The 24018-nt window shown below is 43.6% G+C and overlaps 1 protein-coding gene across 1 annotated transcript in view; it reads right to left on the bottom strand.

Annotated features, from left to right (window-relative positions):
* Window positions 1-17696, bottom strand: part of TMTC2 (transmembrane O-mannosyltransferase targeting cadherins 2) — a 184251-nt gene extending 166555 nt beyond the window's left edge. Inside the window, exon 1 of the mRNA XM_081926582.1 lies at window positions 17129-17696. Coding sequence (XP_081782708.1) covers window positions 17129-17211 — 83 coding nt within the window. The 5' untranslated portion in view covers window positions 17212-17696. The remainder of the gene's footprint in view (window positions 1-17128) is intronic.
* Window positions 17697-24018: the final 6322 nt, after the last annotated feature.

Genomic DNA, 24018 nt, shown 5'->3' with positions numbered 1-24018 from the left:
AAAGAATTTCATCATAACGTTACGCAGCTATTACAGCACAGGTGCCGTCCATAATGTAGGACTCCAACTCCCATCAGTCCCAGCCAGCATGGCCAATGGTTGGGGATTATGGGAGTTGTATTAGAACAACATTTGGAGGTCCCTTGTATTACAGGGACATTTTAATGACACAATGCTCACATGGGTGTAACCAGGATTTATGTTGGGGGTGGAAGAACCTTAGTTATTTTTATTGATTTACCTGATTGTGGAGGAGGGACAGATGCCCCCTGCCCCCAGCTACGCCCATGGTTTGATGTCCCTCAGACAGGTAGGAATAGAAAGAGCAACAGCAACAAATGGACATGATGAAACATTAGGTTTCATGCTCCGCGTTGCTCCTAAATATTCAAACTCTTCAGCATTTTCTCTTGAAGATTCCTTAAATAGATTATGTCTTAGGTCAAAATTTATCACCTCATCCTGTATAACCTTAAGAAGACCCTTCAAAGACAGAAATTAAGCCTGAACTAATAAAATACTCAAACCCCAAAGTAATATCACTGCAAGTTCAATGGAGCCAGAATTTATAAGGCCTTAAGGAAGCCATTATTTCCAGTTCTCATAGCTGTACAGGTACTGATTTTTCCATGTCCAAAACCATATACAGTGGTACCTCGGGGGGGTTAAGTACTTAATTCGTTCTGGAGATCTGTTCTTAACCTGAAACTGTTCTAAACCTGAGGTACCACTTTAGCTAATGGGGCCTGCCGCTGCCGCGCAATTTCTGTTCTCAACCTGAAGCAAAGCTCTTAACCCGAGGTACTATTTCTGGATTAGCGGAGTCTGTAACCTGAAGAGTATGTAACCTGAAGCATATGTAACCCAAGGTACCACTGTACCGCAGCAGACACAATTATACACACATGGCATACTTCTTAGTGAACAAAGGTTCTTATGCTGCACCTCTTCATAGAGATGATTAAAAGATAAATTTGTAAGAGACACTCACAAAGTTACCTTTGAAATAAGCAAAATTTAAAATCACTCAACAAGATTAATTTAACCCCATTTAAGATCAAAACCTATTTCATACTTTCAAAGTGGCAGGGGGGGGGGAGGACTTAGCGAATCAGTGGAGATGGGCAGAATATTGCACAAGACTTGCATGCACTTGGTTCTGTATAGATTTTGTCTTGAGAGCAGGGAGGAAAGTCATTTTATCGTTAAAGGATAATTTTTGGAATTAAAATATTTCTCCTACAAGTCCCTTTTGCTATTACGCAAGTATGTTTCAGTCAATGCTGTGTATAAAGCAGACATTCTCACCAAGCAGCTATCAGTTCAATCATTTTGAAGTGGTGCCTGCCAATAAATGTCTTGAAAAGGTCAGCAAACCTGCACCATCAACATGTGAAAGAGAATGCAAATGGCATGTACAATTTTAGAAAAGATGAGTGTACCTGTGCAATGCTACTGAAGCAGCAGAGATCTTTTCCACTCATCAAAATACCTTATTTTTCGCCCTATAGGACGCACTCCCCCCCCCTCCAAAAATGAAGGGGAAATCTTGGTGCGTCCTATGGGGCGAATGCAGGCTTTCGCTGAAGCTTGGAGAGCGAGAGGGGTCAGTGCGCACTGACCCCTCTCTCTCTACAGGCTTCAGGAAGACATCCGCAGCCTAGGCAGCCCTGCAGGAGTTCCTGCAGGGCTGTCTAGGCTGCGGATACCAGCCTGCTTCCTGGAGCGTCGGGCGCCCTGAAAGCAGAGCACCCGGTGCTTCAGGAACACATCCGCAGCATGGGGAGCCCTGCAGGAGTTCCCCACAGGGCTCCCCATGCTGCGGATAGCAGCCTGCCGCCAGGCGGGCAGGGTGCCCTGAAGCAGAGGGCCCCTCGCACCAGGCAGACATTGGCCAGCCCCACAAGCTCCGGGGACAGCAGGGAGGTGCAGCGCCGCCATCCCGCTGTTCCTCGACCTGGTTCGGTTTCCCCGACCAGCTTTTGGGGGGGGGGGAATTTTCCTTTATTCCCCCCCAAAAAAACTAGGTGTGTCCTATGGGACGGAGCGTCCTATGGGACGAAAAATATGGTAACCTCCTCAGATCTCCTTCAGCAAATATTTTCCACATGGCCCAAGCTGCATTTCTCTGTCTTTATCTCTGATTCACTTTCACTCTGACACACACAACATCTTTAACTTCAGTTCTGCCTTTTCTTAGCTTCCAAGTGCTCCCTGAGCAAGGAAGGACGTTACTTAAATATTACGTGCAACATCTATTCTGCTACTGCTAGACTAGGTTTGAAATTGTAATACAATAATAGTAATGGCTACTAATGCTTTCTCTCCCTTTAACAAAACATATTTTCCAATGAGCTAATCCTAGTATTTATCAGGCTATATAGCTCACTGTGGGGTTGAAAAGAAACTCAATTATCTCACATCTCTCCACCACAGGGTAAGCCTTTGACAAAACCACTACTAAGGAAGTACCCTGCAAAGGCACACGACATTTCTATGTACTTAATCTCATTAAAAGCCTTACTTCTTCGCACTTTTTTTTGCCTCAAAATATCATTTAGAAGCCACAACTGATGTCGCGATACAAAATTATGAGCATACCTACATTGAGAGTCATTGCCAAAGTAAGGTCTTTATCAGGATTTGGAAAAGGTTTAATCCAGTGGGCTGAGTCCTGAGCTGCACCACTCACCCCAGGCCATTCTGACAGGTTAGTATGGTGATTCAACTGTCAATCACCTGATGCCACTAAGAGGTCAGGTAACCCAACTTCAAAGTAAAGATTGGGGAGTGCACTTGCAATATTTTCATTTCTTCCTTTTCAGCTGCACTTGAACTCAATCTGGGCTGCAAAGGAAGATGAAAGCAGGAATCGGCCGCACTAGAAAAGCCCTAAGAATTATTATTTTTAATTACAGATATCATAGTCAAGAAGGAGAATGAAAAAACTGCCATACTTATTGGCTGGGTTTTGGGCAGTGCCTATATCAAGCTTTCCACATTTGGTCGGGAGGGGAGTTTCAGAATAAGAAGTACAATATGTCCATCAACTGTAGTTGGCATGACAATACTACATAACTTCAAGTTACAAAGCTATTTTAAAAAGCAACTGAAGTCCTAGTGGTGCAGTAATAAAACCGTTAACACATTTGCAAAGCTAAGCAGGGTCTTATCCAGTTTCAAATTGTATGTTGAGATACAACGCAGGAGCACTGAAGGGTCTTGGACTAGATGACCCTCAGGGTCCCTTCCAACTCTATAATTCTATCAATTATCGATTATTATAAAATTGTGTATTACCCTTAATCTGAAGATCCCAGGGCAGTTAAAAAAAAATTAAAAAAAGGAGAATACAAACCAATGACCCCCCACAATATATTTAAAAATCCATAGAGCATTAATCAGCTGGTTGAAAAGAAATAGGGTTGAAGGACAGGATAATAGGAAAATAAACAAAAAGAACACAGATTGCAGTATGTAATTCGATGCACAGAGTTAACCAGGCGAGAAAAGCAGTTCAGCCCTTGCCACAGTGACAATTCTGAATACAATGAAATAACATAGGAACATTATATTACATAAAGCAAAACTCCACCCTCAATGCTGGGAGACTGGTCCTCAAATCACAGGAGTCCTCCAGGAGAGGTTTGAAGAAGAGCCTGTGAATTACGCTCCTGTCTAGGGTCCTTAAATATCACTACAAGAATAGGGGGGTGTATACATACATAAGGGACGCAGGTGGCGCTGTGGGTTAAAGCCTCAGCGCCTAGGACTTGCCGATCGAAAGGTCGGCGGTTCGAATCCCTGCGGCGGGGTGCGCTCCTGCTGCTCGGTCCCAGCGCCTGCCAACCTAGCAGTTCGAAAGCACCTCCGGGTGCAAGTAGATAAATAGGGACCGCTTACCAGCGGGAAGGTAAACGGCTTTTCCGTGTGCGGCTCTGACCAGAGCAGCGATGTCACGCTGGCCACGTGACCCGGAAGTGTCTCCGGACAGCGCTGGCCCCTGGCCTCTTAAGTGAGATGGGCGCACAACCCCAGAGTCTGTCAAGACTGGCCCGTACGGGCAGGGGTACCTTTACCTTTACCTTTATACATACATAATGTAACCATGCCGAACTTCAATGAAGGAGTATCAGATTAGTTGGAAAAGTAAACACCTGCTTCAAGTAAACAATGCAGAGACAGGAAAATCTTGGACAGCAACATTTAAAACTTTAGTCCTCATCTACATACTGGACCACTGGATTTAACTTTTTAAAATGCAAAACAGTATAAATAATTATATCCATCCACACAGGAAGGGGGGAAATGTGTGTCCTGTCAGTTGATTTAACACACAACCAGCTTTATTAGCAGACTTTTTTTTTAACCCAATCTCATTTTTCTTAAACCTAAAGTTTCCACTGTTAAAAAGAACACAACAGAACAATGTCCCAGCCCCCAATCCCACATTCAGATCTTCAGAAATCTTTAAAACCACTGAAACCCATTAACGTCAAAGGAGCTTGGATAAGAATGCAAAATGAGGCAAGCATTTCAGGCAAAGCAGATAGTAAGAGAATTGCAATTATATGGTGGGAAAGGCCATGAACGCCTAGCATGAATCTACTGAAAGGCAAGTGCACTTGCACTTTGAACAAAACAACTTCTGTGTCCTATTTTTACTAATGCATTTCTTTCCAACGAAAGCAAAAAGCATCAGTAATAATGTCACAGTCAAGCATTCCAAAGTTACAAATCCTAAACAACTGACCAATGCCATAATTACACTGGACAGTGAAATTCTCTTCCACAGACAGAGGAAAGGAAGTGCAAGGTTACAAAACAAGTTCCTAAACTTTGTGCTAAAATCTTCTTCAGAGAACCAAAATTCCACAAACTCCTTTCTCCACTCCTCTTCACTACTGTCAAGGGACGACTGTCCCAAGTGTTTGTTGCCTAGTTGTGGGTCAATACGCCAAACAGCAGCAGCAAGGCAGGTAGTCTTTATTCTTGATCAAGAATGGTGTCTTACCAACCTCACGATTCAGGCAAGAGCCCAGAGCACCCAAGATTCACATTTTTTCATTCATTTACTTAACATACCAGCTGTTACAGTGGTTACATGTTTATTCATGCTCCCCCAATCATATCTACCCAGCAAGAGCAGTTTTAACTTTTTGCCATAGTTTCAAGCTTCTCCCATTTCCATTGTCTCCAAACTACTGGTGTTCCAGACGGTTATCACATCCCACTGACTTCACCCCTCTGAAAGCAACTTCCATGGAAATCAAGAACAAAAATGAGTCTTGCAGCTGCTTGATGTCTTAACATTTTTATTGTTGTATAGACTATATAAAGAAATATTTGGGTTTTGCTATAAGGCTACCCCTCTGGAATTTAATTCACTAGTCCTATCACAAGCCAACTCAGCTTCACTAGATTAACTCCCTTACACGGTGGGCAGTGTTTGAAACTCCCACTATTCTAGGTGCATTTTGCAATGGGGAATTTCATTAGTAAGAGCAGTTTCTGAGCTCTGGGAGCAGTACTGTGCCTAAGATTTCAGATTAAAACTGCAGAGTGGCTCCACTCCCTGTCACATGTGGCCTCCAACTGATTTTCCCCATAGGTGAATAGCCTTTCACAAGAAAAAACGATTTGCTACTCCGATCTAGGCAACATTTGGAAAGGTTGGAAATCTCCTCAGAGGTCAGCCATCATATTTCAGTGGTTGTTAGTGGACTGAGAGCCAGTGCTCACATGCCCTCAACTGAAATATTTAGTATCCCAGGAAGCTGCTACAAAACTGAACCTTTCCCCCCAAAAAGATGTCTGGTGTCCTTTAAAGGGTGAGGGACCCTTAAGTGGCAAAGAGGTACACAAACCTCCTCTCTCATGCATGCCTTAAGAACACCAAGAGCTTGATGTACAGAAATCAGGAGGAGACCAAATAGAGAGAAAAACATCACTACCTGCTAATATATTTACCCACTGACCAACAAGCTGTCAGAAGTACCAGCTCAATTTTCTCCTTAAAAAAGGGGGGGGGGAATACATGTATAAGCAAGGATGGAGAAACTATAGCCGTCCGGGTATTCCTCACCATTGGCTAGCTCCCAACATTCGTGGCCACTGGCCATGCAGGATTTCAGCTGGTAGAAGCTGAAGTCCAACAACATATAGAGAACCACAAGTTCCCCACTCCTAGCATAGAGGATCTCCTGTTATTAGAGACATAAAATGTCATAGTTAATATAACATTAGCCTCCTTAGTTACAGAAGATATTAACATTCAGGTAGTGTTCACACATCACACACCATATGTAATTATTTGCTGTGAAAGAGCAGCCTCCTACTTTGCTCCAACCCTAGCACGGGCAACAAGCCTTGCTCCATTTTTCAGCATTCTTTCTGAACCAGAAACTGTGGTATGTTCAGGGGAAAGAAGCAAATCATGATTCCCAAGTCAAATGTAATGCTGCCAGGGATCATGGTTTGTTGCTCCTTATCACTGTAGGAAAGGAGCAAAACATGAGTGATGTCCACATTCATTGTAAACCATTAAATATAAAATACTTAATACATAAGTACGTCTCTAGCAGGCAGCAAATATGGAAATCAAGGTCATTGGTAAAACAAAGGCAAGTGATGTGCTGCTCAAAAGTACCATTCAAGTCCTTGCTTTGAAAATTCAGCTCTGAATAGAAGAAAACAGGCCTTGATCAGCTAAACCAATTTCAATATATAACATTTTTTAAAAAGAAGACGACAGGAGGTGCTAATCTCCAAGGGACTAACTGCTATTTAAAATTGGCAATCCATTTCTAAAATGCTAGCATCAAGTGCGCCAGATACTTTAATAAAGCAACCATGTTAATTTTTGCAATGGCAATTTACATATGCTTCTATAAGCATGTAATTATCTCCACTTAAATTGAAAAAGATGGTCCAGGCAGAGATAATTCAGTATTATCTAGATACTTAAACTAGAACAGAAGTCATAAGCATAGGTCGTCCTAACCACAACCACAAAGATCTATGCTAGGTTTTAAGCATCACTGGCCACTCATAAGCCTGAAACACATTCTAGCTAACCAGAGTCAAAGTTCAACATCTCCTTTGTCTAACAACAGCTCCATGAATAGAGAAGGAATCTTGCAGGCCTGCCCAGTTGTCTGTTAGAAACGTTTTGTACTCCCATGTGGAAAATCCTGGTTCAATTACCTGTCAGTCCTTGCTTCAAGGACCAGCTGGTTTGGGAGACTTTCTGATGCAGCCTTCGTGGCTCTTGGGAAGGAGGAGGGTTACAAGTAATTCAGCAATTACTTTACAAAAGTCTTAGGGGAGTTCTACCAAGAGAATTCAACATCTGATTCACTCTTGTCTGACAGAAGGAAAGGCAAAAATATTGACCTTCAGAGTTTACGGTAAGTAGTGTGTCCTGTGATTCATTAACATTATGGCTGGTACTTAAACAAACATTCAAAGTCATAATGCTGATTTGCAAGGCATCCTGCTGCATGAAAACATGTCATTATTATGATGAACATTTGACAAGACAAAAAATATTGTCATATGGCACTCTGCCAAAATGAATAGCTTACCTGATGTAAAGTAACACATTTATGGTAAGAAAAGACTGCTTGTCTTGAAAAGGGAATCAGAAACGTTATACTGCATTAACTCGGAATCCCATCTTCAAAATCCATTTTCTCTATTTTTTTCAGAGTTCCTCAGCAACAAAAAAAAGCACTACAAGTACCATCTTCCAAGGAAGAATACATTAAAAACTATGTAAGCACAATATCTAGCAAAGTATATAAAATAACAATTCTATTTAAATTCCCCTTCCACTCTTTAGACCACCATCAAAGCAACGTTCTCTGTAAAATATCACTTGGGTACAAAAGTTACCATGTTGAACCAAACTTTGAGCAATGTGCTGAAAGGCAAGAGCCTTGCATGGCTTTCTGTCAACATGACAACCTGCCTACACAATCCGTTCAGCCCTTTTGAAAAGAGATACGAAGAATCCACATGGTCAGTCATGCGAAAGAGGAGACACAAAGAGTTCAAAGGTTGCTAAACCTTAATGGTCAACAAGCCAACCACCATAAACAGTCAAGGAGTGCTGCAAACTAGCTTGTGGATCCAGAAGGTTAGTGACTAAGAATTATGCACATCCAGTTAAAATTTAAATTCAAAGTTGTGTATTTCATGGTTTTTCAAGTAAATAGTATTTTTATAGTTAAAAATACAGAAGTTTGTGACTAACCATAACAAAGCCACTTGTTTCAGTTACAAACCCTTGCTCAGAGAGACCTGCTACTTCAGTCACCAATAACTCTTAGACAGCACATTGGAACATTTAAAAGAAGAAGAAAAGCTAGGTAACAAGGAAATGAAGAAGTAATGAAGCACACAACTCCAATCCCTATGTGGAGAGGCTATTTCCAGCAACCATTCTTCTTGGAAAATTCATGCACTCAAATAAAGGTTAATACACTAGCAACTCTATCAATACGAGAGCATAAATCGTATAAATACAAATCCTTTGGTGTATTGCTTCAACCAGCTTATCAAGCGATAAAGTCTACAAGATATTCAAGTCTGCAATTCTAACGCATTTACTAAGACCTAAGCCCCACTGGAGACAGGTCTCTAATAATGCCTCACATCACAGCTATTTAAAATACATGCCGGTATGTGGTAAAGATAGAGCTGTAGCACATGTGCACCTCAATACTGAATACAATTGCCGCAGTTCAGAGCCCTCTCCTCCTTGCTGGGCAACACTTTGCTTTTTAAACTGTGAAGGGCTTAAAGAGCTGTTTGGGGGCTTACCGTGACAATATTGTTAGCAAAGCCAGCTGCACATATTTGTCCGCCTCTGAAATCAGCATTGCTTATTATGACCAGCTGAGCATAGTCTGGGTACAATAGCAGCTCACACTTTGAGAAGGGTGCAGCTAGCACACTAGGCTCACCTGAACTACAGTTTGACTTAAGACAAACTTCACTGGAATGTGCATTTCACATACAACTCATCAGCAGATATCTGAGCAATGCACAAACTGAATCCTGGGTAGCACTCGGTTTTCATGTCAGCCACTTGGATTAAATAGGATTTTAATCATACCACTGCATTTTCCAGCATGTTTATACAAGTAGACAAGCACAAACCTCACATTATTAGCTCTTAGAACTCAACAATTACAGCTGTAGGGTATGAGTGGAACCGTTATGCTTTTTTGTTCCTTTATCATCCTCCAATACATAAATTGGAACAAGAGAATTGGCACCTCCCTTTTAACAAGGTCTTCTGCAAATATAGCCTAAGGCAGGTGTCCCACTCTATATACCCACCTGGTTTCTATAGCTTATTGTAATACTTCATTTCATGGCAAACTCTTACACTACTTCTTGTACTTTTCTTCCCAATGTCAATTCATCTCTAATTTTATTGGATGTATGCCTCCATGCATCCCATTGGGGTCATGCTCAAAAATTTGGCGATGTCTGAGCTCTGATCAGAGGCAAAGTACAAAACAGTTTTTGCATAGGAATACTTACTTGCTAGGGACGCGGGTGGCGCTGTGGGTTAAACCACAGAGCCTAGGACTTGTCAATCAGAAGGTTGGTGGTTCAAATCCCCACGACAGGGTGAGCTCCCGTTGCTCAGTCCCTGCTCCTGCCAACCTAGCAGTTTGAAAGCACAAGTGCAAGTAGATAAATAGGTACAGCTCCAGCGGGAAGGTAAACGGCATTTCCAGTTCGCCAGAAGCGGCTTAATCATACTGGCCACATGACCCAGAAGCTGTACGCCGGCTCCATCAGCCAGTAAAGTGAGATGAGTGCTGCAACCCCAGAGTCGGCCACGACTGGACCTAATGGTCAGGGGTCCCTTTACCTTTACTTACTTGCTGGTAAAAGTGCCACACTTCCTAGAAGGAACCCAGCACTCAATTGTCCTTTAAGATGAAAGGTCAAATGTAATAACATGGGGCAGGATTTACCAGCAAGCCCCAAAAGGAGAAGGCCTGCACATGAACTTCTGCTTGCACAATGTGGTTTTAACCCCCTCCTCCCACTTCATGCTCTTTGAAATTAGCTTGGGGTGTGTGTCAGAAGACACCCCCCTTCAGAACACCACATGGAGGGCGGAGATGGGGACTCATTCCTCCTGTCAAGCCGCAATGCTTGCACAGGTGGAATGTTCATGACAGCACAAAATTTAATTCAACCCAGGGAAATCCTGTAATGAAGACACAGTATCCACACCATTACATACATCTACGGAAATGATACTGTGAGTTGCATTAAACCAAATTCTACTCAAGTAGACCCACAGGAATTAATGACTCTAATTTGTCCATTAATTTCAATGCGTCTACTCAGGGTAGGACTAAAAGTAAATGCCACCCATTAAGTTTTTAAAAACCATAAGAATTAAGAGATAGATGGCTATCTATTGTTCTCTGGTTCTTACACTCTTTCTTCCATTGCATGTATTGGATCAGTTGTCAGATACAGTGGTACCTTGGTTCTCGAACTTAATCCATTCCAGGAGTCCGTCCAACTCCCGAAACCATTCAAAAACCAAGGCACGGCTTCCAATTGGCTGCAGGAGCTTCCTGCACTCAAGCGAAAGCCGCGCCAGACATTCGGCTTCTGAGTAACATATGTAAACCGGAACACTTACTTCCGGGTTTATAGCTTTGGAGAGCCAATTTGTTCAGGAGCCAAGCCGTTCAAGTACCAAGATACCACTGTAATGTCTTTTGTGGCACGACAAAGAGAGAAACTGAGCAATAGCATACTAAGCTTAAAAAGGTAAAGGACCCCTGACAGTTAAATCCAGTTGTGAACAACTCTGGGGTTGCAGAGCTCATCTTGCTTTACTGGCCAAGGGAGCCGACGTTTGTCTGCAGACAGTTTTTTCGGGTCATATGGCCAGCATGACTAAGCCACTTCTGGCGAAACCAGAGCAGCACACATAAATGCCATTTACCTTCCCACTGGAGTGGTACCTATTTATCTACTTGCACTTTGAGGTGCTTTCGAACTGCTAGGTTGGCAGGAGCTGGGACCGAGCAACGGGAGCTCACCCCGTTGTGGGGATTAGAACTGGCGACCTTCTGATCGGCAAGCCCTAGGCTCAGTGGTTTAGACCACAGCGCCACCCGTGCCCGTTACTAAGCTTGTACTAAGCTTACAAAATTTTAATCGGGATAATCACGGCATATAATGTACCATTTTAAAATTTTAGTAAGAATTGTTTCTTAAAACTCTAGAACCAAGCTCAGGTGATAGATTAACACATTTCTTTACACTTTTTTTTTAAATTATGAGGTTCTAGGCAAACTGTATCATTAAACTGATCTAATAAAAATGTGCTTCATAATTACTTGATAGCCTTTAAGAAAGTTATGGTGTGACGTGTAGCCAAACTTTGTGAAAACAGCAATATTTACCTTTTCATGCAAGTCATCTTGAAGTTGCTTTAATTAGCACTACAAAAATGACGTTTAACTGGTCTCTTCTAACTGATGAATTAGTTGACTAAATGTAAATGTATCTACATCTCACTGAAACCCCAGTGTGTCTTCTGATGAAACAGGATAAAATGAAATAATTTATACCCAAGTAAAACAAATACTAGGGGACGCAGGTGGCGCTGTGGGTTAAAGCCTCAGCGCCTAGGACTTGCCGATCGAAAGGTCGGCAGTTCGAATCCCTGCGGCGGGGTGCGCTCCCGCTGCTCGGTCCCAGCGCCTGCCAACCTAGCAGTTCGAAAGCACCTCCAGGTGCAAGTAGATAAATAGGGACCGCTTACCAGCGGGAAGGTAAACGGCGTTTCTGTGTGCGGCTCTGGCTTGCCACAGCAGCGATGTCACGCTGGCCACGTGACCCAGAAGTGTCTCCGGACAGCGCTGGCCCCTGGCCTCTTAAGTGAGATGGGCGCACAACCCCAGAGTCTGTCAAGACTGGCCCGTACGGGCAGGGGTACCTTTACCTTTACCTTTACTAAAACAAATACTGTTGAAAGAAATATTTTTCTTTCTTCAAACTCCACTACAGATTAAAATTTGGTCCCAACTGAATACTAACTTAACTGGCCAATTTATAAAGCCAATAAATCACTTGAGCAACTTAAAAATAGCATCTGATACATATTTGCCTGCAGTGAAGTGCTTTCACACATTTCAAAAGACAGCAAAATAGAAAAACAATGCCTCATACTTTTTTCTCTCTTTCTTTTCCTAACTTGTTAAAAAGAAAATACAAGCATTTCTTTAAAAGTGAGGTGCATGCATGAGATACCTTTGAAACATTACAGAAGCAGTGAAAAAATGACACACCATCTCTGGGAACTTGTGAAAGCACTCAGAAATGTTGTAAGTGAAGTTGCAGAATGAAAAATCAATGCCATGCCCATGATTGCAGAAACTAAGTTTCAAAGACATAAGTTTTGTAAGAAAAGTTTATCATGCAAGGTTAAAGAGTAATATAATTCTTTCCTTAGAGTGTGCAGCTTGTTGAGCATTTGAGTGTATACTGGAATGCAGTACTTCAATGGATCTGCATGGGTGTTTTTAGATTATCGCTGCAATTATTTATGATTGCCAGTATCCTAAGACACCAAATCTTACACACCAACAATCACTTTTCCTCTTTATACAAATCACCCATATATCTCAACTTAAATAATGACCTGCCAACTTTTTCAAATTTTAAAAAGTTTTCAAAGTATGGTAGTTCAACTGATGCAGTAGGCATCTTTAACAACCATGATGAACACACAATTCTAAGAGAATGTACACTAAATTTTCCCTTGCCATTTTGCTTCCAAGTGGGAACAAACTCGCCTCTTGCCAGACCTCACTTTCCCTTTCTCCCATATATAAAGCCTTTAAAAATACTGTCGCATTCCCCCCACACACACACACTGTATTTAACATGTCCCATTATCTTTGGTCACTCCTTTAATCTTTGCAGATGACTCAGAATATGTGGAATTTTAGAACTACAGAAGGCGGCATGGGGAGAGGGGCACTTGCTACACAATGATTACTAAACCCCATATGCATTTTTCAGGAACTGAGAGAGGTGCTTTTCTCTGTGTCATATCTTTGAATTGGCAGGCCTTAGTTTCATGTTTCAGCAACTGGACCAGTCATATGGATACAAGCAAGTATTTATTTTCCCCTCTTACCATGCTTTCATCCATTCTTCCCACATACATTGCGTATATCAGATCTTTTCAAACTCCTCTTTAAACTCAATAATGAATTGACTTTGTTTTTCTTAAAATGAGATTTGGCCTCAGAATAAATGATTGTTTTGAGACGGTAAGTAACTTCATTCCAGGCGAGTAATGCACATTGTTTTCCATTACTTTTTATCATTAAGAAATTGATCTTGCTGTAAAGAAGGTTTTATGACACCATTTAATCTTTGCCAACCTACTAAAACACAGAATGCAATTACAGACACCTTTTATAAAGCAATCTTGGTCACTGTATCAAGAAGAAAAACAGTCTAAGTCAATGTCACATCTGATAGAACAGAAAACCTGAAGGATTTGGCACTGCTCTTATAAGTGATCATCAGCAAGTTTATATGCACAATTTTGATTCAATTTAACTTGGACGTATGATCCATATCCCACCTGGAAGGCAGTATCCCACAGCTTCTACTCAGTTCACATTTCATCGAGTTACATTCTAAGAAAGCTCCTGATGGTCCACACAACCCTGTGATTGTAGTTAAAATATTTTAGGTCTGGGAGTTTCACTTTTTAAAAAAGATTTGCAGTGATGAACTAGAAAAGCATTTGCTAGTTTGCAGTTTTCAACTCTCCTTCCTTCCCAATGTAATTGAAAATGCTGTAATTAACTGACCTACTCTACAGTATAATCAATAATTTCAGTTCACACATGCCAATGAATTTCTAAATCCAAGAGGTGTTTATGTCTTTAGCTTTTAGACAAATTAAACAAACCTGCAGTTTAAATGTCATTTATCCAACGCAAGATTAATGCTAAACCGGTACTGTCGGGATTAACAGAAAGAAAGAAAAAGAGATGGCCTGCAATTAAATTGCCACTAACATTCTGTAAGAGCAATCATGTCAAAATCAACAAAGAGCTTGACCTCTACATCCATGATGTTCAGCAACTGCAATACAATTTTAGGAGAATTAAACTGGCAAAGAGCACTAAATTCCCAACCAGTGTCCTCAAGCAACCTTGATAATGCAGCCCCTAGATAATGCAGAAGGCAGGGCTGCAAAAAATATCCACGTTCTTAGGTACCATCGTCACATATTTAGGCAAGCCAACAACTAGGTGCACAGGATTTTTCCAACTCCGACGATGTATGTTTACTTATGGCCATATTGATATCCTCCAACTACTGTAATACTGCATATTAACACCTGTAAGCATCTGCCAGCATTAGCAGAGTTATATCAGGTCTTATGTCAAAAGCTTTTATGCTGCTTTTCTATAAAACTGCACAAAGCAGTGTATAATCATTAAACTTTATACACCCATTAAAAGACCACTAACACACTAGAACGCAGTTAATGGTTTTCTTAAAAACTTGGAAATAGAAAAGACCACGATCTGTAAAACTGGGAAATCCTTTAGGGTTAAGTTGCTGAACTGCTAATCTGCAATGGCTAAGAAGGAAACACACAAGTTGCATTCAATTTTTGTAGAAGGAAAAAGAGCAAATTGTGTCTTTATCCTACTAGTAACTCCCAAACTGTGACAGGTGCTGCAGTGCCCTGCAAAGCAGACCAAAATTCAGGATTAAGCAACTTAATTGACTTAAGTACAACCAGTTTATGTCCCAATGCAAATGATCTTCAAAGCTAGAATAGATCATTTCCCTTGCTATTTGCCTGAAAGTTTGAGGCATGTTTTCTGGCAACAGTTATGCTGCTCCAGCTCTTATGTCTGCGTTTATGCATCATCTCTGAACACAAACACATGATTGAATAATATATTTGTAGCCACAGTAGAACTCTGTTGACAACAATGTACTGGTAACTGAATGAATATATGAAGTCAGAACTTTCAATGTACCATTTGTAAGATCCACTTAGTTTGGACTTTTCCAACACTGTGGTACTTGATTACTCCCATATATGAGAATTCAAGGGGCATCCCCTCAATACAAAGGCACTCTGCTGAAAGGCAGTTCATCCTAACCCAGGGGATCTATTCAGTTTCCAAACAGAGAGGGACTGATGAAAAGCTGTCAGAGTAAATCTATGCTCACTTTTTGGATGGTTTAACGTCAATGGAGCATGCAAACACCCCAAGATGGCTCATAAATTCAGCCAGGCGTGCTGCTCTCCCTAATATATTTTAATTATGCATCTGTTTTAATTGTAATCAGAGTAAGTCACCGGAAAAGGCGCAAATTGGAATTTTCTCTAATTGCTAATACAGCTTCTCAGCAGTGCCTAAGCACTTGTCCATTTTAAAGGGAGGGAGAAGCACCCAGAACAACTGTGACATTTTCTAGAACTCGATGCAGTTTTCTTCAACCACACGGTTCACTTCTCATTAGCTGTCCAAACTCAAAAAGAGCCAAATTCAAGTCCTGGGGGACTTCATCTTTGCTAATTAGCATAAAGGAATGTTGAACATACAGGCTGGGGAGCAGAACAGAAGAGCTTTCAGGAAGAAAAGCTGTTCAGCAGATCTTCAGAGGGCAAATGCGCACACGAACACAAATATGCAAACAGAGCTAACATGCAAACAGAGCCAAAGTGATGATTTTCAAGTAAGCACTGCCCCTGTGAGCAAAGTTAAAGCAGAGGTTCCTATTCCAAGGCTCAGTTTCAGGCAGGGATCAATGCACTTTAGCTCCAGAACAAGCGTTTTCAATGACAGGGCAACTTCTATGCAACAACAGCATGTGCAGAGTACCTTCCCTTTCACCACTCATTAACTACAAAGAAACTTGGGCACATCTGTGGGCTTTAAAGGGAAGGGGTTCCTACTTAGAAAGCCCAGTTTCCATTCAGGCTGCAGCTTGGACGCTTCTCTCTTTAAAAATTCAGAGCATCCCTGTCCCTTTAATACACTTCCAAGCGCAAGGGAGTTTAAGTGTCAAATGCTCTGGAAACAAGAGCATTAAGAGAAACAAGTTGAATCCACCCCCCCTCAAAAAGCAATCGCTTTGTGGATGAAAGGGGGAAAGGGTTTGTTTCTAACCCAAACTTAACACCATTTAATGATCAAACTGGTTGGCAGGGCGAGGGTAGATGGAGAATGTTTTCCTTTTAGAAAATCACACGTGTGTGTATGGAATTATTCCCCAAAGAGCAAAGATTTTCCCCTCCCCCCGAACTTCCAAAAAGTGACCAGAAACGGTGATCTTGGCAAAGGCATAATGAGAGAAAGAATTAAGAGATTTAGTATGGAAGGAGTTTGCCTGCACTCCTCGCTTGCTCAGCTGTACCAGGGGACCTATGTTCCCCGACCCCTTCCAGCAACCTAACTTGACAGCCAGCCCTGCAAACTGCGTCTCTCCACTAGGGTGGGCAGATGGTAGATCGGGATCTACCGGCACATCGCTGCTAACCAGGAGTGGAACGGATTGCAAGTTCAGCTCAGGTACCGGGAACAAATCCGTAGCCGGAGAATGTCCTCAAAGGCACCCAAGCGCCTCCATTCTAACTGCGTGCCTTTTGTTGTTGTTGTTGTTGTTGCACCTGCCTCTGATTGGTAGATTCGAGCGCAAAGCGAAGTCGATCCGGGAAGCCCTGAACTCTCTTGCCACCCCTCCGGAGCCGAAATTACCCAAGGGAAAGGCAGGCGCGCGAGAGAGAGAACGCGCAAAGGAAGAAAAGGTGCGATGAAATCCGTAAAGCGTTAAGCCGGGGAGAGATAATCGGATTAACCCTTCTTCCGCAGGTGAGAGCGCGGATTAGAGGAGGCGGAGGCGGCAGTCCGGGCAAGGAAAGTGAGGACGCCAAGTTGTGCGTTGTGTTTGCACAGCCTCGCACCAAACCCCACGGCGCAGAGAGCGCGCTCCCTTTGGCGAGCGCAACCGAGCCGGACGCGCCCCCCGAGCAGGCAGCCCCGAGTCCGCCTCTTCTTCTTCCTCCTCCGCCACCACCTACCTGTCATCGTAGCAGAAATCCGCGCCGAGGGTGTTGAGATAGAGGGCGAGCCCCAGGGCGCTGCTCACCAACTCCGCGATCATCTCTCCGCCGCCGCCGCCCTCCGTCTTCTCCCCCTTCGCCGCCGCCGCCTCCCGCCGGCCGCGCAAAACATCCGCCGCGCGCGCTTTCCCTGGCGCCCGCTGCTCCGCTGCCTCGCTCCACTTTCTCCGCCGCCGCCGAGTGCGCCGCTCGGTCCGCTCAGCGAGCGCCCGGCATCCCCCGCTTTCTCTCGCTCGCCCAGTCAGTCAGTCAGCGCCGCCGCCGCCGCCTCGCCGCTTTTATTGTTCCGCGCCGCTCGCTCGCTCGCTCCCCCTTTTTACCCCATGACTGGCCGGGGCTGGGCAACCGCCGGAGAGCAAAGCTGGCCGCTCCGCCCCTGCGCGAAGGAAAGAGAGCGCGCGCTGCCCGCCCGGCTCGGCTCTTCTTCGCCGGCTCCTCCGCGCGCCTCGCCGCCCTGAGGCCCCTTCGCGGCTCAACTGGAAGCGCCGCTGCCGAGGCTCTGAGAGCGCCCGCGTGGGGCTCGGCGAGGCTCCCATCGCGCTTGCGTGCCGCCCCGCCCTCCTCGCGCTCGGACCGCCTCCGCCCCCGCCCCTCGGCCTCCCCCGGACCGCTTCCCTCCCTCCCTCCCCGCGCGGGCGGGCGCGCGCGCTCCGTTAGCTGAGGGGCTGCCGCTCCTGCCCCGCCCACTCCCTCCCCACCTCCTTCCCCCCCCTTAGTTTCACGCTGGAAGCGGGGGGAGGCAGAATAGGTTGCTGCTAGAGGGGAGCTCAGGGTGGAGAGGAGGGGCGAGGCAGGCTGCGTCCGCGACTGGCACAGGCTCCCCTCCTCTCCCCGCCCGCTCCGGAGCAAGCCAGGTGGAAACTCGTCTCGCCACAGCGAGGAAGGATGCTGCCGAGGCATCTGTGGGGGTGGCAACCTGGCAGGGCATGGCATTGTTCTGCACTGGCTGCTTTGTCGCACCTCTCTGGCCGGGCTGTGTTTCTTGAAAGTGTCCTGAAGTGCAAGCTGGTTTGTTGGGGGAGGGGGCTTGGATGCAGAAGGGGGGAAATACCTCCCAAGCAATAATGGTGGGTTTTTGTTTTGTTTTTGTTTTTCTTTTAAAAAGCCACAATGATCCATTATTGTTTATTGAAAAGATTCTAAACTGCATTGTTTTTATTGCTTTCTTTTAAAATTTGCAAACCGTCCATTTCTTCAAGTTGGGTCTTTCTGAGAAAGGCATCTGAAATCCTTTACAGTAGTTCTCGCCCTTATCGTTACCCTTTATCAATTGATGTGCTGCTTAGTGCTAAATAGGATTCTAAGTGGATTGCAGATATATAAAGCAATCAGAGAAGCATTACAATATAAACATCTGTAATTAAAACAAGCAATAAAACAATCACATTCATTGCTGCATGACAATAATGCTGTAATGTCAATAGGATAATTTATGACGCCAATGCAATACGTGTTGTCAATTGCTGGGGGACGGGACATAAAACAAGAAAAACTTTTTAAAAATAAAGCACTGTAAAACAAAAATGCAGACTAAATGCAAATGCGACCCCTGGTCAAACAGGAACATCTTAACTAGCCCCTTGAGTCTGTTTTTGTGTGTCTAGAATGAAAACTACATATTTGGCATACATGATTGGGGGTTTCCAGAGGGTGTGAAAACAACATACGGTATAAGTCCTTTAGCCAGTGTCAGGTTATTGTGCTGCTAATATTTTAAAGAGCTTGATCTCCCCCAAAGAAGCCACAATGTGGGAAGTGTCCTTCCAGCAGGTATACAAATATAAAAAATAAAAATAATAAAATAATTTCTGCCCCCACCTTTTCTCCATGTTTTATGCCAGTCATCTGCAATGAAAGTGTTTCTTCAAGTGGCACAGCAAGCGGTGCAGCAATTCGCAAGAGCACTACATGCCCAGGTGCAGGATAGAAACCCTTTTAACCATCAAACCTTCCTCCCATTATTATTTAACACAATCCTCTCCAGACAAGCCAGGCATTAAGCACATTTGGGCCTTTTCCCTGGCAGTGCTTAAAGTGCTCTTGTGAAGCCTGTCTTTGAATGTCACCATTTCCCCCCCTGCTGATCTCAGTTAGTTCCAATGGCTTCAATGTGTCATCACCAATCCTCGTAATTTCGGAACTGGGGGCGTGATGCATTATGTGTGAAATATTAAAGCACTGAGAGAGCCCTTAGTCAACCTTCAATGGAGTGTGCTGATTTCTAGGAAGCCACTGTGTGCTGAATCTATACAGCCTTCCACTTGGAGGATATTAATTTAGGTCGGCGTCATCTAGCTTTAGGTTTGAAGCTAAAGGAAACTTTTTCAGCCTGAGGGCCACATTTGCTTCTTGGCAACCTCTCAGGGGCCACCTGTCAATGGTAATCAGGGCTATGAGCCTATGTTAATGTACATACCTCACTCTGTCCTCCAACCAAACAAGGAAGAATAATAACCAGAGTTCAAGGATATGTTTTATCCAGGCAAAAACTCAGAGGGTACAAAACAGGGCTGGAGAGGAATGTGGTCTAGAGAAAGGTATCGCCAGGGAAGTGAGATGGGCTAGGAAGAGTTCTGAGGGCCAGGTAGAAACTTCTGAGGGCCATCCCTGTTTTACGCCTTTTCCTCTCTGCACAGCTAAAAAAGAAAACCAGATTTCCCCCCTCCACAAATCAACTATGAATATAATTTATGTTTATTGACTGATTTCAAGCCAATGCTCGTCCCTTTTCTGTAGAGTTTTCGAGGTGCTTCACAAGAGATAAAATTACAGCAGCAAAAAAACATAGAAATCAATTGCAATTCCAGTTCTAACCAATCCCCACAAACATGACTGTCAGGGAACTGCCATCGGAAAGAGAGATGGTGCAGAGGCTCCAGCAGACTCGGAGAGATTCTGCAGCGGAGGAGGGAACCAGCAGGGGGAGAGCAGAAGCTCCGGCAGAAGGGGAGTCGGAGGAGGGAGGGCTCTGGGATACTTCTAGTGAGAATAGTGCAGAGGTAACAAGACCCCCGTTGGCAACTCCCACCCTTCGCCGGAAGCTGTCACGCAGAGAGTCACAAAGGCGCATGTCCGTGAAACAACTTTTATGTTGGCGTAAATTTCGTAGACGCCCACTGTCAGATCCTACCAGCGACTAACGGAGTCACGCCTTGGGAGGCTCCGTTAGTGCCTCGGTTTGGTTGACCAGCCAAACTCCAGAGGGATCAAGCTTTTACGCACAAGCAGCTCATTATCCCATCACAATGACCAATGATCAGGATGAGGAGACATGCAGTCCACAGGTCTCCAGCTATTTCAGCTATTTCAATTTATCAAAGAAAATATCCAGCTGCCTTTGCCAGCCTGGTACACCCCAGATGCTTTGGACTACAACTCCCATCAGCTACAACCAGCATGGCCAACAGTCAGAGATAATGGGAGCTGTAGTTCAGCAACATTTGAAGAGCCTTTCACATTTGGGCTGGCTTAACCCAGTGGCTATTCTATGAACATTTTGTGTCATACCACCACCCCACACCAAGTTTCTCCTCTGTGCTAATAATAACATTGACCTTGTCATTAACTTGATATTAAGGCAAGGATTTCACTGCAGTCGATAGTTTCTGAGAAATGGCAATGTATGAAAGTATAAAGCAGGATTCAACACAGCTGAATTTCTGTCGGGTTTTAAATCTGCAGAACATCAGGTGAAATAGGTCTGCTTCACCTGCTGTTCCAGAGATTCTCTGACCAACAGAGGAAATAATTCCATATAACAGGAGAGAACAGTATATATTCAAGAGAGTAAAGGCTTGAGAAAGGGTACCCCTTTTTTCATTTAGCTGGTTAAAATAGATGAATGGCATGCTATGCGCTAAATTGTGAAATACTTTAGCAGATCTTCCAAAGATGGAAAGTTCCTCAGTAGGCTGAGTGTTTGACATGTGCGATAATTACCAAGTATAAGGCGAGGTAATTTAGGAGTTCACATATATCACCAAGTAGTCATTTTCAAAATAACTTTTCATTCTATGAAATGAACATTGTCACAGTCTCTCAGAGGAAGGGAAGAGTGGGAGGGTTGTAACAACACATACTAATAACAGTAATTGTGGAGATGAGATGAGCCGCATAACCTAAAAGCTATTCAAGAGGTGCTGAAATTGTGTCTAATTTGCTATTTCAAAGGAGCATCTGCATGTGGTGTGGTGAAAGTCCCTATTCACATTGGACAAACAGATGCAGCATAGGAGCAAAATATCCATTCACCTAATAAAATACACAACGCCGCATATGGAGGATAACAGTTGTGGTACCACAGTAGCAGCAGTGCTGTCAGGGGAGGACTTGGGGGGAGTCCAGAGTCCCACTCAGCAGAAAGGGTTCCCAAATGAAGCAATGTTGTCTTGTCACTTTTTCAAGTAAGTGAATCTTTGCACGCTGCCATCTAAAGAGGGTGCCTCCCATAAGACAAAGAAGTGCAGAGTCTAAAATTACTACTGTACAGTGCAAACAACTTATAGTACAGACCTGTCCAAAGTCCATTTCGGCAGCCTAATCCAGCCTGCCAGTCCGTTTAATATCAGGCCCCTGTGGCAGTTTATTTCCTGGGATAAAATCCTTAAAAAACCCTCAACAACTCCAACCCTAAAAAAAGCTCATAAAAAGGCCATCAAATCTGTCAAAGTTTGGACACCACTGTTATACAGTGGATGCTCGAGTTGCAAACGTGATCCATGCAGGAGGCACATTCTCAACCTGCAGCGTTCGCAACCCGCAGCGCCATGTCTGTGCACACTTAGGTTGCAATTCGCTGCTTCTGCGCATGTGCAAAGCGCCAAAACCAGGAAGTATCCCGTTCCGGTACTTCCAGGTTCGGCGCGGTGCGCAACCCAAAAACGTGCATCTGTAACACGAGGTATGACTGTAGTAGGACACTGTCAGGTTCACTCGCATGGGCAAAACTGCAGTGTCCTTCTGATAATGATGGCAAACCCCTCCATGGAATAATGTCTTCTGTCAGGTGCAGCTGAGCTTGCTTTAGGAACCCTGTGGATTGACATTGCTTCCCTGTGCAGCCATCGTGGCTGGTTAGAGGAAGAAATTATCTATAATTTCTACAGTTGAAGCTGCAGTATTCAAGCCAGACCATAGTATCCTGCTGATCTGACCTGGCAAATCAGGTGACATCAGGTGGCCAATGTGGTGCTACTGGCTGATATAAACATCCCAAATCTGCTGCCTTCTTTCAGTCTGGACAGCTTGCTGGCAGTGATGCCACCAGGTTCTTCCTCTCTGCCACCCAACTGGTGACTTGCTTACCTTACTTCAAGTCTAAGACTTGACAAAACAGCTTCATATCACCTATCATATACTTCCCTATGCCTTTCTAGAAGGTGTGCCAACTTCATAAGGTTGTCCAAAGAATAAATCCTCAGCAAACTGAATATAAGAACCTTCTAAGAAATAAGAGGGAATTGTGCTAATACGCTTTGGAAGCAGTAATGTAGAAGAACGTGCTTTGGAAAGGGGCAACATACTTTGTATTTTACACCTAAATAACAGAAGAAACTTGGAGAAGAGCATAAAAATGCCATTGCTGTTGTCAATGCACAACATACATGATTATTGCAACGAGCTGTGTATAATGTTATGGAGTTCAATATATTCTCCATTGTAATATGCTTAAGTGCAAGTATTGGGAAGAGACTTTTAAAACAAAGTATAACCAGCCCCCTAATGCTTAGCTCATTGCTTGGGTTCATAGTGGGATAGCTCAGTCAGTAGACTACGAAACTTAATCTCAGGGTTGTAGGTTTGAGCCCCACTTTGGGCAAAAGATTCCTGCATTGCAGGGGGTTAGACTAGATGACCCTCATGGTCCTTTCCAACTCTTAAATTCTCCAATTCTATGAAACACGTGGCTGAAATCAGTGGATCGTGGGAACAAATAATGTGTTTGACAGTCACAACTGACACCAAACTAAGGCTGCAATCCTGTGCACACTTCTCTAGATTTAAGCGCCACTGAACAGAATGGAACTTACTTCTGAGTAATCACGTACAGGTATAAGGATTTCATTGCAGTCTTCATTACACAAGTGCAGCTGACCTATCCTAAAGAAAAACATGTCTTGGTCCAGGTTAACCAAACTTATATTTGAAAATGTGTTTCTCTTGTGAACTATTCGTTTACGGTTCAAATTAAATCAAGTATTTATGAGCTGCATTTGGGTTTTAAAGCCATAATTTTACATGTTCACTCTTCTGAAATTTCATCAAACAATTCAAGAGATGCTAGAGATTTGCCTCTGGGACTTTATGCATTCAAAGCATGTGCTCAAGTATGCTTTGGTAGCTACTCCCAATGATGAGTTATAGATCTACAAGCTACCCATTTATTTAGAGGGAAATATCAGGTGAGAGAGGGGAGGGGGGAAATCCATGTTTCATTCCTAGAGTCTCTTTTTAAATCACAAAGGGATTCACAGGAGCAGGGGTTGCTTAAAAGCAATCATTTGTGGACATCTTCAGAGGTTTAGTTGCTGGCCTCCTGCCACGGTGTCATATATGTAAAGATTCGTTCTGTCTCAAGGGAGATCACCATCACAGCGTTCCTTCATTCCTGCATGATTTACTCTGAAATAGGAAACCATTGTATTCAAAGCAAATCCATTTCACAATAATAAAATCTATGCTGTGCCATTTGACTTCCTTGTTTCCCAGGGCCCCAAGCAGAAAATGGGTTGTATAAGCCGTTATTTCCACAAGGAAAATACTTACAATGAAAGAGAAGTTCAGAAAGAATCTCTGCAGAGCAATTAATGTAAAGTTTTGTTTCTAGGAAGGACTAGCTCCTAATTTTG

Source organism: Podarcis melisellensis, assembly GCF_964234715.1.
Source record: "Podarcis melisellensis genome assembly, chromosome: 10".
In the NCBI taxonomy this organism is placed as follows: Eukaryota; Metazoa; Chordata; class Lepidosauria; order Squamata; family Lacertidae; genus Podarcis; species Podarcis melisellensis.
Note: the sequence above shows the minus strand (reverse complement) of the source record. Positions and strands in the feature narration are given on the sequence as shown.